The 14,334-nt window shown below is 37.2% G+C and overlaps 1 protein-coding gene across 4 annotated transcripts; it reads left to right on the top strand.

The window, feature by feature from the left end:
* The first annotated feature begins 33 nt into the window (after positions 1-33).
* Positions 34-12,440, top strand: YIPF1 (Yip1 domain family member 1). 4 transcript variants are annotated; one of them, XM_039319794.1, is made up of 10 exons: positions 34-334; positions 2,850-2,927; positions 3,632-3,813; positions 4,640-4,720; positions 6,817-6,904; positions 7,014-7,130; positions 8,196-8,362; positions 8,902-9,084; positions 10,015-10,112; positions 11,402-12,440. In XM_039319794.1, exons 2-9 carry the CDS (start codon positions 2,897-2,899, stop codon positions 10,105-10,107), a joined length of 942 nt encoding a protein of 313 aa, XP_039175728.1. In that variant the 5' UTR covers positions 34-334; positions 2,850-2,896; the 3' UTR covers positions 10,108-10,112; positions 11,402-12,440. The 4 variants fall into 4 exon arrangements, with proteins under 4 accessions (XP_039175728.1, XP_039175730.1, XP_039175731.1 ...); XM_039319796.1 differs by having other exon boundaries at positions 35-334; positions 3,650-3,813; XM_039319797.1 differs by lacking the exon at positions 34-334 and adding an exon at positions 1,260-1,336 and having other exon boundaries at positions 3,650-3,813.
* Positions 12,441-14,334: the final 1,894 nt, after the last annotated feature.

Here is a 14,334-nt window from a genome sequence, read left to right as displayed (position 1 = left end):
GCCAGTCGTAGGGTAATAGCTTCAGTGACGTTTTTTAAACCCGCCCATCGTAACGCCGTTCGAGGTAGGGGAAAAAAAACTATCAGCAAAAGCAAAAACAGACAGTTAAGGGCCCCGTTTCGTCTTCAGTTTGGGGTCTTTTATCTTTTTTTTAGTAAAACTCGTTTTTTTGGCTCGGCGTGATCGAATGTCTAATCTACGAATCCCTTTCCGAAAATTTCCAAAAGTGGAGAACGGGACGAGAAGTAGTGAGAAAAGAAAGCAAAGCCGAGACCATATCACAGTAGTGGGGAAAAAAGTCTTTAAGCCGGAATCTGGTCAAAGCAGCTAAAAAGTGAGTGGAAAAAAAAATGAAATGCACATTTTTAAAAAATTGGACCAATAATCTCTATATAGAATTCCTGACTTTTTCACTTTCGAAGTCGGACGTTTAAAACATTGACTGTACACCTTTTGTCTCTTATGGGAGAATGCAGAAGATATTTGCATCTTTCACTAATTAATGTTTATTGGAAGATCTTAGAAAGGTTGCAATATCTGAATATTGCTGCAGCTCAGGTTTACTACAGAGGAGCCACTACAGTTAAATGGGTTTTGCTTCCTAGCCGGAGCTCACAGGCTTATAAGTAAAGGAAATGAAATCTCCAAGATTCTCTCTTGGTCACTTCTCAGTTATATTCATGCAGAGTGTTTAGACAAGTTATTTGCTATCACCTTTTTCCAAGATGCTTTTCGACTTCCCAGTTTAGCTCAGTATTTCTCAATCTCAGCAACTTTTAAGATATTTGGATTTCGGCTCTAAGAATTCTCCTGCCAGCAAGTCCAAATAGCTTTAAAGTTCTTGTAGTTGAGGAACACGGGTCTTAACTGACGGCTCTGGGATTGCTGAGTGGTCTCCTATCCAAATTCTACTCAAATCCAACTCTGCTGTCACCGTCATAGCCTATTCAGGAAATGGATTTTCTGTTTGTTTTTTCCCCGTGACTCTGCTATCTGAAAGGTTAACATAGCCACTATAGCTTAAACTGCCATGGCTTTAAGCTTTATGCTCCGGAAAAGCTTTATCATTTAAATTCGCCTTTTCCGTGATGCTCTCCGTGCACAGCAACTGTTCCTGTAGACTAGAACATCACTTGAGCACATCTTAAAAATAGCAAGCTAAGAAAAAAAATGCATTTGCATTTCATTGCTGCTGTCTCTTTAAAGGGAGGAGGGGGAGGAGGAGAAGAGCAACGTCGATTGGTCAAGATGCTACAAGCGATGTCTGTCTCTTTAAGAGCGAGAGACTGCAAAGGGGGAAGGGTTTACTTAGTGCCTGCTGTTTCCGGCAATACAGGTTGGTTCTCGGCGCCTTCCATCGTTTGTATTGCCCCGAGGAGGTAGCGACGGCGCCGCCTGGTGGTGTGGTTGGGTAGGACTCTGGTTGCGGCCTGTCTTTAGGGAGAGGGATAAAATCCGTGTTTGGCTGGCAAAACCCATCTCCCCCACCCCAACTCCCACGAGATGTCAAATGTGAATGTCAACATATGAGCCTTGTAAACTCTGCTCAAGAAACTGAGGGTGGTTGAATCAAACCCCTTTTCCCGACATCAGAGTGATTTATTATTATCTGCTTTTCTTTAATCGATCTTAACTATTTAGTAGCAGATTTCCATAACTGTTGGTCTGCAACTTTATTTCTTCCTAATTGTAAGTTTGCAGTCATGGGCAAAGGGAGGATGGAGGTTACCTGTGCTTAAACGTGGCCAGATGATAAATTTCTTTTGACGGTACTGTACTCTTTGGAGGAAAGCAGTATTGGGTGTGCTTGAAAAAAAAGAAACCCAGATACAGATTTCTGTGTAATTTTGTTTTAAAAAAATACATCCTGCAGAAAAAACTATTACATTTCACAGTGCTGTTGCAAAATCCCTTATGACATTATTATTACATTTTCTAGTATAATGTGGTATATGGAAATTATAAACTGAATTCTTTTACTTGGAAAAGTAAATGCTTTTGCTTCATATTTTTCATAGAATGACCAGAATATACAAGTGAAAGTCGAAAGAAATCTATTGAGCTTCAAATATAGTTAATATGAGATATTTTTCCCAACATCTGCTAGATGCATCTGTGCTAAATGCATAGATTTTTATTAGCCGGATACAATTATAAGGAGTTTGTTGTGAGAAGGAAGGGAAAAAGCAAGTTTCTCACAATTTCTCACTCGCGCCAGCCAGAGTGTTCTTTTCCTTGCATTAAAGTTGGGTTTTTTTAATTCACCAATTTTTAATCCGCCCTTTCACTGAAGCTTAAGGCAGTAAACATAGCAGTCCTTCATCCTATTTTCCTCCCAAGTCAAGAGAGGGGCTAGTGCAAAGTCACTCAGTGAGTTTCCAGTATTGGTGGTAGGAAGTTAAACTGCATTCACACACATATTCCTTACCGAGGCAACTCATAATTGGATCTCATGTAAACAGTGGATTATGACTTCTCTGTACAATTTGACAGTCAGACTTTTTTTCTAAATTGAGATATATAGATGTATTTTTCTCAAATCAAATTGGCTGAATTAATGATATTAATAGAAGATGACATGGAAGAGATAATTTCCTTCGTAAAGTACGGCCTGCTTGGTTTGGAATTATTTACATTTTTTCCCTATTGTATGCAGGCATTTCTTTCCAGTAGTTTAATGTATCCTCTCATTAGGAGCAAATTTGTATTCTGGATGAAATGAACTGATCTGGAGAATCTGCTGTATGATGTTGAATAGCTGCAAGAGCTCTGGAAATCAGTTTTAACAATGAAGAATAGAATTACGGTTTTCAGTCTAAGACAGCATTTGTTCTCTTGATATTTTTTAGGATTTTGCTCAATTCCTATTAACAAACTAAGAATATACACTGCATGAATGGCAGCTGTGGATGACTTCAAGTTCCAAGGTACATTTCAAAAAGGGCCTACCAAAAACCCTTAGATTGTTTTGTGTCATTGCTTTGCAAATTTAATCTGTCTCATTTATAGTGCATGATGCTGCCACTTATTTTTTTTAACAAGCAGTGTTATCATTGTGGAACTGAATACAATTATACTTTCCTAATGGGAATTATCTCAAAGTGTTATTGTTTTTAATCCACCAAGGAATTCAAATGACATACCTATTTCATTCTTTTTATCTTCTCCACAAAATATTCTGCTTAAACCTAATATCAGCTTCTCCTTCAGCATTTAATTGTTCCTTGACCAAAACAGGAGATGCCTTTGGTTTTATTTGTTATAGTTATATAATAAGATTAACTCAAGTAACTGAAAAGGTTTGTAATAGGCCAGAAATCTTCCTGATGTTAGGTGAGTAATGTTTGTTAGTTGAACTGCTACTTGTTACAAATCTTCCTGTTGGGTTTCTGCTCTGTGGTGTTTCTTTTTATATTCAATTTCAGAATATGGTATAATGAAAAACAGCATTTTTAATAAGTAACAATTCTGGTCTCAGTTCTAGGGCATGGATCCAAAGCTTTGGTTAACTGAGTAAACAAATGACTTGGTAATTTGACAATATATTTACTTTAGAACATGATGCAAGAGTTAATACCATATAACTTGTATGCCTTGAGAGGAAATGCTAAGAAAAATAAAGTCTTTGCAGGGAATGTTTGTTTTTCAGAATTTGACGACGCAGCCAACTTGTTGGCAGCCAGTCCAGATGCCGTCACTATTAGTATTGATGAACCTACTGAAAAAACAAAGAAAAAACATGGACGTCTCCAAGAATCTGGAAGAGAAGAAGACGATGAACTGCTGGGGACAGATGATTCTGATAAAACTGAGGTTTTAATGAAAACATACTGATTCTATCCAACAAACTGCTGTTTTTCCTCTTATTGTTAATGAACACTGTATATATTGTGTATAAAAAGTAGAAATTATTAAGGACAACTCTTTGCAGGAAAGAGACACACTGGAGTAGCCTTGAGATGATTCATATACTATAAATTTAGATTGCAGCTAGAGAGTTGAATAGCTTCTCACCCACTTGTACATCTAGAAACCATCTAATGCGATAAGGGATTTCTCCCCTTAATGTAGTGTATTTCCTTAAATCATCCATTAGCACAGTGCTGATATACAAAAGTACTGTTGCCATTGTTACAATCTTGGTTTGAATTTCACCTGTGCGTACACAGATTATGATTGATTAACTTTTGGATATTCTGCATGACTGTTTTCAATTCTAATAGCAATACAGACTGGATATTAATCTCCACTCATTTCATCATTCCTAGTCATACATACAGACACACAAACACATACATACATACATACATACATACATACATACATACATACATACATATATTATTTTAGTTCACCAGAGTATGGTCTGAATTATTTGACCAATATTTGTCTCTCTTTGTGACAAGAGACTTGGCAAAAAATAAATTCATGTGCTTTCAATGAGATGAGTTGCAGAATTAACACAATGTAAATAAGCCTAACATAGAATATATGGTGCAGATTTTCCTGAAAGTTCTGCTTTCCAATTTTCCCCGGAGAGGTTCCTGTTTCTAACATAAGTGAAATTATTTGTATGTTCAAATAATACATTTGAATAAGAAATAAACCTGTACTTTCTTCTTAAAATCCTATATTCCAGTTGCTTGCTGGGCAGAAGAAAAGTGCTCCATTCTGGACATTTGACTATTATCAGACATTTTTTGATGTGGACACGTACCAGGTTTGTCATTGCCACATATGCATATGGTGTACCATTTGCATAATATGTTTATTTTAATGAAATGGTTTTCTTTTTTTTTTTGCTTCTGCGAGACAATCCTGCATAGCAGATCCTGCTCTGTATTTATTTTGCTACTTCCTTGTCCATATGTGTCCTAACAAAAAGGTATACATGACCATTCTTTTTGAAAACTTTCCAAATATATATTGAATTTTCATCCCTTTTTCACCATGACCCTTGACTTCTGTTACTAGAACTTACAGATCCTTTGAATTCTGGGTACTATCCTCAACAGCTCAAGATGTTTTTTCTACCAGTTTTAAATTATGCCCATCCTTTTTCAATCCAGCTTTTATGGACAGTTTATAGGTTGAATAAATAAGGCAATATTATGCAGTCTTTGCCGCATTCCTTTGCCAGTATGTTTTGCCTTGTTCTGTCCTTACTGTGGCTTCCCGACCTGCATATAGGTTTATCATGAGGACAGTGAAATGTTCTGAGATTCCCATTTTTCTAAGCATGTTCCACACTGTCATGTGAATGATGCAACTGAATATACATTTCTGTAATCTACGAAAGACATACTGATTTCTTTTTGGTGTTCTTTGGCTTTCTCTTATCCAGTGGGTATATAATGTTTCATGGGTTTTTTTTGTCCTTTTTAAAAATCATCTTGAACACTTGGCATTTCTTTCTCAATGCAGTGCTCCAGTCCACATTGTATGATCCTATTACTTTGCTAGCATGTGAAATTAAGGATGTTGTGCAATAGTTCTATTAAGTTTAGTATTGGAATGTAGATTGACCTCTTCCAATCTGTTGGCCACTTCACAGATTGTAGTTCTTTAGCATGGTTTTCCAGATTTGGTGCCATTGCTCAGTTAGAACTTTGACTGATTCTTCTCCTGTTGGTTGCCGTATTTCTGTGTTTATTCTGTGACTTCCTGTAGCTTTCTGACTTGGTAATGATTGGAGTGCTGATTTAACTTCTTCTAGTACTAGATGTTCTTGCGAGAGGGAGATATTTCCTAAGGAATCTTGGATATTGATATTTCTACTATACAGTAGTTCAGTATACTCCTTCCATCTTGTTTGATCTTTGAATCAGTTACTAGTTGTCCATTGGTATACCTTAGCACAGTGGTGGCGAACCTATGGCACGGGTGCCAGAGGCGGAACTCAGAGCCCTCTCTGTGGGCACGCGCGCCGTCGCCCCAGTCCTAGGCCTTTAGCTGGGTTTTATAAAACCTTTTTGCTTTAGGCCTCTGCCGCCATGTGCAAAAAAAAAAAAGGTCCAATCAATCAGTCAATTTCAATTTCTTTCAGGAAAAAAAAGATCTTGCAAAGTTGGAATTGATTGATTGAACTTTTTAGTCCCACCCAGTCTGCCGTTACCATCGCAGCCATGCCCACCCAATGGGCCACACCCACCCAATTGGCCACACCCACCCAATGGGCCATACCCACCCAGCACCTGACGATGCATAAGAGGGTTTTGGGTTGCAGTTTGGGCACTCGGTCTTTAAAAAGTTCGCCATCACTGCCTTAGCATGCATATAGTGTTGATGTAACAAACTCTTATTTGCTGCTCAGAAGAAAAGCCCTTTATTGTTTTATCTCACTTACAGTCATCACCACACTGTCCTATTTTTTTAAAAAAGTGTTGTTGTTGTTTTTTTCAGAATTCAAAGTGACCAGGCTTACACCTAACATTAAACTACAATGGCTGATTCATTAAATGCTCAAAGAAAGCACACATCAATTTATGATTCAGCTTATTTGCAAACTAAGCCTATGATTAAGAGAACTAACGGGGCTTTTTAAAAAAAATTAAAAGGAAAATGGCTGGATTTAATTATCCAAATCATAATGTAATTTGTTTGCTTTTGGTTTCTTGATGTATGAATGCAAGCAGTGTGGTGCATATTGTTTGTTTCTGACTGAATAAACCATACTTAATTTGCCCAAGATCCTGATTTCCAATGGGGCGATGTATAGATGCTTTTGTTAAATCCAAAATGTGTTCAGTATTTCTTTAATTTAAACAGTTTATTTATCTTCAGCCATATGATCTATATTGCTTTAATTATTATCAGGTTTTGGACAGAATCAAAGGTTCTGTATTTCCAGTGCCAGGGAAAAACTTTGTGAGACTGTACATTCGGAGTAATCCTGATCTTTATGGTATGTGCAAACATTATAATTTTGAATAAAGGGGTCTTCTCCTGCTTTTGCGCTGAATACAAATACGTCAATCAAACTAAAATGGGAATTTGCTTTTCTCTCAATCAAGGTCCATTTTGGATATGTGCCACGCTAGTCTTTGCTGTTGCAATTAGCGGCAACCTTTCAAAATTCTTCATACATCTGGGTAAACGTGATTTTCATTACGTGCCAGATTTCCGCAAAGGTTCGTAAAATTATTTCAAACAGTTTCGTATCTGTTCAGTTTTTATTCAGTGGAGGGGACTACGGTGCGGGGATGGCGGCGAACCAGTTTGAGGAAGGTGGCAGATTTCTTTGTAGTCAGAATGTTGCAAGGCAGGCAAGGAACTTCCCTGATACTCAGGGAAGGCAGGAGGAAGGAATGCCCTCTCAGAGCTAGGAAGACAACATGATGCCAAGCTCACCAACATGAATAATCCCTGGTCAAAGGGATGCACTTGCTTGGCTGCTTCTGCTAACAGTGCCAAGACATATTCTCAATCAGCCTGGAGCAGCTGGTTCCTGGATCCATCCCAGAGGAGAAAAGATCAGCTGTGCCTTTGTCCACCTTATAAGACACAGCCGTAACCAGAATGGGTGGGATCAGTACTTGTGAGCAGAGCAGCAAGATGATAAGTTACTCCTCACATAAACTAAGAAGCAAATAACTTATCAAGTTGGATATTTAGCCCAGAATTATATTGCCATGGAGTCTAACTTTGTGTCTTGCTAAATTCTGTAATAAGCAGTTCTGTTCTGAATTGCTCGTTAGTCCTGGGGTTTCCATTTTAAAATGTAGCTTGGCACATTGACATGCAAGGAGAGAAAGATAAATGAGTAAGATGCGCACATCTTGAGGTCCCCAAAACTGCTCCCTATTCCTAATGGGCATACGAAGAGGCTGCCTCAGAATCCACACATTCCTTGGCAAATCAGTATATTATTTATTACTTACCGCATGCCCTACTTTCAAATCTGGTGAGTAGTGAAGGCGGCGAATAGGTGAAAAGCAAAGTTCTAAATATGTGAATATTACATTTTATGAGCCAGAGGCTTAGGGATGATTTCAGTCACCGATTTCAACACTTGAAACACCATCCCCAAGTGATGGGACAGAGAAATTGTCACTTTCCAAGTTTGGGCATATAGCATGAAGGTCCTCATTTAGATTAATAAGTTCTGGTTCTTGCATAGTTTACTCTGCAGCTCATGATGTAAATGCCTGTTAATTTTGAAGTGAACTGTAATCCTAAAATACATCTCTTTATAGTCTCCATAGCTGCGACAGCCATCTATGTTTATGCCTGGCTAGTTCCTCTCGCTCTCTGGGGATTCCTTATGTGGAGAAACAATAAAGTTGTGAACATTGTCTCCTACTCGTTTCTTGAAATAGTGTGTGTTTATGGCTATTCACTCTTCATTTATATACCAACAGCAGTAAGTATAGTACAATTAAATATTTTAGGAAGGACAGGTGACAATATGTGGCAAGCTAAATAGACCAATATCAGTTTTTGATATTCCACATGCAAAGCTTAACTGAGAGATCTGTATTATGTGATGTGGGACATACTTAATTGTTTGGTCCATTATTTCTTGATTAAATGGCAACTGGGAACCCTAGGGATTGTAGTCCCTACCTACCTATTGGGGCGGGCCTCAAGTTGGAAAAAAGTTTCAAAATGTCTGAAAGATGACAGAGACCATAGCCATTCTTCTCACAAATGTGTGTTGATAGGCTGCAATTGTTTGACTGCACAAAGATACAGCACTCCATGTGATTTCACAGGGTATCTTGTCATGTGATGAGGTGCAGATAGGATGAGACAAATGTGCTACTCCTGCATGGCAGGTTTCTCCCATCAGGTGATGGGGATGGTGTACCTTGATGGTTTTAGATAGGGATAGCAGATTAAAATGTTTTATTTTGCAGTCAGTAAAGCCAGGACTTTTATTTCTTTATTTTTCCTCTACAGATTTTATGGATCATTCCGCAAAATGTTCTCCGATGGGTTTTGGTGGCATTTGCTCTGTGTCTTTCAGGATCTGTTCTAGTCATGACATTTTGGCCTGCCGTTAGAGATGACAACCGGAGAATCGCAATGGCTACAATTGTGACAGTTGTCCTTCTTCATGCCTTACTGGCTGTTGGTTGTTTGGTATGACAACTCTCAATTTGTCAAGTATTCCTTTCAGTTATTCGGTTTTTATTTTTCAGTATTGATTTTATTTAGATTTAATTAACTGTTGTAGAATTAGACAGTGACATGCCTAATTAACCCATTCAGAATATTTGCAAGCTACTTACAGTATACATTGTATATTCGTGTGTATCCATATGCAGGTAAGTGTACCATACTACTTAAATAGCTCTAGAAACTTGTTGGAGGGAACCCAGAAAGCCGATTGGAGAGAGAATTAATAGATTTTTCAATTACAAAGTAATTTTTAGCTTATTTCCTTTGTCATCTTTAGTACTATACTTTTCAGCTAGATCTACTATAAATAGTATTTTGGTGGTGTTTTCCCATATCTGACACTCTGCATCTTCTGTCTTGGTCATCTTTGAATATTTTTGTTATTTCTATGTTGACTGTTCCCTGCCCATGTATATTACAAATAGTCTTTGATTCACAAAAGTAATTGAGCATGGAATTAAACTCGTAAGTTACACCAGTCATGAAGCAGGTCATTACGTAACTATACTCAATTTTACAACCTTTTTTTGTGATAGTCATTAAATGAATGCTGTGGTTGCTAAGCAAATCCATTGTCCACAATGGATATTTTGGCCAAGCACCAGAAGTCCATGGAAAATACATAAATCGTGATCACTTGTCTATGGGAGCTTCCATAAAGGTGGGCCTGTTGCCGAATGCCCAAAATGTGATCATGTGATCATGGGATGATGGCCAACCATCACAACTTCAAATCTGGATTGCCAGTATCTTTTTTGGGGGGGGGGGGAATGTCATAACTTTGAATGGTTGCTAAGCAATGGTCATACATTGAGGACTAGCTATAAAAATATATTGGATTGTGATATTCATGATATTCTGATATCTCCCTCTTGCTCCCCATTAATGTAGGCATACTTTTTCGATGCCCCTGAACTGGAAGTCTTTTCATTGACTACAGCGCTTCCACCTAATGGAACAACAGAAGTAACAAAGGCTCAGTAAACAAGGTAAAATGATACCTTCTTAGAAAAATGTTTCAGTGTAACTTGACTTGCTGCAACTGGTATCAATTCAAGCAGGAGAACATACAGTTAAATGTGCTTTGGTTTTTAGCTGGTTATTTCAAGCACATTTTTCCTGGCTGCTGCAGAAGGGGTTTGTTGCGCAACAGCTCAGGAGCATTTTACCCAAAGCAATGATTGGGGGAGATAGTGACATGCCAGCAGAGTCATGTTAGGCACTTTCCAAATTTTTGACATACTGTGTCTAAAATGTTCACCTTCACTGCTCTAACTGTTACTCTAGCAAGCCATTCTATACTTTGTTGTAGAGAAATAAGGAGGTACAGCAGTATACTGAATATCCCTATGTCTGCTTAAGGCCTGAACTTTCAACTCAATTAAAAACTGGCCCAGTAAATAAAAGTTTAGTCATAAAATTCCAGTCTGTCTTCAATGTGTTTCAATCTCTGTGTGACCGCGCTGGAACTGATCATCAAGTATTTAGGGACAAGTTTCTACCAATATGCAGATAATATCCAACATTTTTCTTCTTTTGAGACAAGAGCGTATGTGCTAGATCAGTCTGTAAGCAATCATGTATTGAATGATGACAAGCAATTTAAATTTGACAAGATAAGAGGTCCTACTGAGTGGGTGGTTCTCATGCTCTGAAAGAGGATAGGAAGCTTATTTTGAAGGAGATGTACATGCTTGATTCAATTTTGTCACTGGAGGCCTGGCACTATGAAGTCTGCCCAGCATTGGCCAAATACACTGATTATGGTTGAGCCTAGATTGATACTGCCTATCCTTATTTATTGATCCACTTGCAATCTTTTATTTGGATCAATGCAACACATTTTATATGGAGGAAGCAGTGGATAACAATCTAGAAATACATTTGTTACATATTATACCTAATAGCAGCAGTAGAGTTGAAAGAACTACAGTGGTTGCCAACTTGATTCTGAGCCAAATTCATGATGCTATTAAGATTGATCTCAAGGCTCTTAGTGGCTTGATGTTGCTTATTTGAAGTACTGTGTTAGCCTTCTTAGGGTTTTTTTTTTTGATTTAGGAATTGGGAAAACATCCCCTTTTGTTCCACTGTTGGGAGAAATATTGACTGGTCTCTGATTATGAACTACTTTCCTACAAATCTATATGTGTGGCACCAGGTTTTGGTAGTGATCTAAGATATTGGCTAATAGATAGTGTAATCAATGTGGGTGGGTTCTATGGCTTTTTTATGTTTGTTCATTACAACTAACTTTAGAATTTCTGTTATTACATAGGAAATTTCTGTGAAGTTCTAAATCGGCTGAATTGGTTTGCTTGAGAGTGATTTTGTTGCTGCACAAAGGGAAGCAACCCGAAATGAAACCTGGACCATGGGGAAATTTTGAGTGATATCTGATGTCTCTAGATACTGTTTGAATACAGGCACACTATCTATTAAAAACATATAATCTACGTTTCTGTAAAATGTCACAGAAGGACATGGAGAATGATTTTTAAACTTTCAAATTAAAATAATTACTGTTGAACATTTGTTGTCTTTAGGAACCATGTTTTTTTTTAAAAAAAAAACAACAACATAAAATCAGCTGTATTTAGTCTTTACAGTTTTATGGGGGATGGCTTCCTTCCTGTGCTATAATGACCTGCTGATGCTCATTGAGTAATGACATGACAGAAGGATTCTCCAGTGTGGGGGTTACTACAGATAATCCTTGACTTACAACCACAATTGAGCCCAAAATCTATGTTGTTAAATGAGACAGTTAAGTGAATTTTGCCCCATTTTACAATTTTTCTTGCCACAGTTGTTAAGTGAATCACTGCAGTTGTTAAGTTAGTAACCTGATTGTTAAGTAAATCTGCTTGACTTTGCTTGTCACAAAGGATGATCACATGACCCCAGGAGATTGCAACCGTCATAAGTATGAGCCTGTTGCCAAGCTTCTAAATATTGATCACATGGTTACAGAGATGCTGCAATGATTGTGTTAAAAACTGTCTAAAGTCACTTTTTTCAATGCCATTGTAACTTCAAACAGTCACTAAATCAACTGTTGTAAGTCAAGGACTATCTATATGTGAAATGATCTCTCATTGAAATTGGGCAGGTTCTCACTTCGTCAACAAAGACCTTTTCATCCTGGCACGTCTGCTATTTCTTCAACTTAGTTACACCAAGAATAGTTGAATTGCCTTGGCTTTCATTTTTTTGAATGAACTTATTTCACTGTATTTTATTGTTCTTTTCATTATTTTATTGTAAATCTAATGTGTTTTTAATAAAATGGAAAGCTCTGTATACATTTTTAAATACGTCTATAGTCTTTTCCACTAAAGGTCTACAATTTGGCAGGTTTTTTTCCTCTCAAGAGAGCAACTTGGCTTGTAGGTATCATTTGATATGATCAAGAGTTCCAGACACTTTCCATTAAGTATACTTCTATGTATAGATATAGTAAGAATATATAGAACTTTTAGATGACAATCCTATACTTGAAATGTTGGAAATCACTTCTATAAGTTTAGGCTTTTCTGCTGTCCCGTAATGTGCAGCATTTTCCAATCTCACCGTGCTGTCTAGGGATAAATAACTAGAAGGAAGATCATTAGACTTTCTGAAATGCATTTTACATTTGGTAAAACCAAAGAGTACAAGTTAATAACCTTCAAAGATACTTATAGAACATCAGTTTAAAACAGGTATATAATACAGCATTATTGTCTTTTTTGCCTGGAACTGATTCATTCGCTGCCAAATAGATTAATTAATGCCTACTCAAAAGTAAGGTAAAAGGTAAAGGGCTCCCTGTCCAACTCAAGGGCACAATGCTCATTTCCTGGCCGAGGGATCCAGCGTTGTCTGAAGACAATTTCCATGGTCATGTGGCTAACATGGCTATGTGCCAAGGGAGCACGTTACTCAGAAGTAACTTTGTTGAATTTAGAGGCATTACCTGTATGGATTTGTGCATTGGTTTGTTGCCTAACCTTTTCACCAAAGACTTATCTTTCTTCCCAGTCCTTATCTGAATACCATTATCTGGGTTTAAAGCACTACAGTAATAAAATCAGTGCAATTAAAAAAAAGTTTTTCTGCCCTTGAACTATAGCTGTCTCAGCCACTTTTTTAATATTGGTTACATCGTAGGTAAGAATTCAGAAGACTCTGCTTTGTGAACTTTGGGTGTAAAACTTGTTTTAAAATTTAGGTGTTGAACATTGAACATCATCAAAATTTTAAAAAAATTAATTTAAACATATGTATAATTATACTGTTACACTATTGGTCTGGGCAGCAAAAAAACTAATAATAGTGGTGATAGATGGATAGATAGAACAAAAGAAAGTTGGAATAAGAAAGAAAGTCATTTAGCTCCTTGCCTCAGGCAAAGTGTCTAAATCCAATATTATAATTACACCCATATTATTAAATTTACTCTGTAACAGTTTTTGTTAATCACTGAAAGCACTGTGGAAGAATATAGTTTTTACGTGTATGTCCAAAAGCCAGTAATATGGGAGCAAACCTAATTCTGCAAGACCAAATTCTTCATAACAAATCTTGCGTAATTTCAGCTTTCTGCCAAAATCTGAAGAGTACTATATATGTGCAGAGAGTTACTACTCTGATATTTCCAAGTGCTGATGGATTTAAAAAAGGATCCTTTTTTCGAATGTACATGTCAGAGTACTTGGCTAACTCATGAAGCAAAATACCTTTTTATCAAAAGTGATTACTTTGAGAAATAATAAATAACAGCTGATAATGCCATCCCTTTAAAACCATGGTTGACAAGGACATTTTAAGGCATAAGACCACAACAATCAATCTTTGAATATGAATCCTAGAAAAATCAGGACACATAAAAGGTTTTTTTGTAAATACAACTATGGAATTCCCTTCCTAGCTTTTCTGATTTCAAAAATAGGTTGGCCTAACTTATGAAAGTCAGGGGGGGGGTCAATGTATGATAGCTTTCATGCCAGTGTGACAACTTTTTAAAGCCATCTGCGGGAAACTAGTGGTGTTCCTTGTGCAGTTGATTGGTCATTATGAAAACAGATTGCTGGATTATGTGGACTAGGGATCTAATTCAGAAAAAAAAACTTATTTTCTTAAATCCCAGTGCCACCAAATACTGCTTCCTTCTGGAGAATTAAAATCAAAATGAAACTGTTTGAAAATTATTCAAACTATCAACGATGG

The sequence above is a fragment of the Crotalus tigris genome, unplaced genomic scaffold (assembly GCF_016545835.1).
Source record: "Crotalus tigris isolate CLP2741 ecotype Arizona unplaced genomic scaffold, ASM1654583v1 scf7180000023617.9722795, whole genome shotgun sequence".
Taxonomy (NCBI): Eukaryota; Metazoa; Chordata; class Lepidosauria; order Squamata; family Viperidae; genus Crotalus; species Crotalus tigris.
This window is presented reverse-complemented; position numbering and strand designations above follow the sequence as displayed.

Excerpts from the sequence above, each read along its gene's own strand:
- YIPF1 (XM_039319794.1), top strand. The coding sequence starts at position 2,897 with ATGGCAGCTGTGGATGACTTCAAGTTCCAAG. Across the intron at positions 3,814-4,639 it reads ATGATTCTGATAAAACTGAG|TTGCTTGCTGGGCAGAAGAA; the intron begins GTTTTAATGAAA and ends CCTATATTCCAG. Across the intron at positions 7,131-8,195 it reads CGTGCCAGATTTCCGCAAAG|TCTCCATAGCTGCGACAGCC; the intron begins GTTCGTAAAATT and ends ATCTCTTTATAG.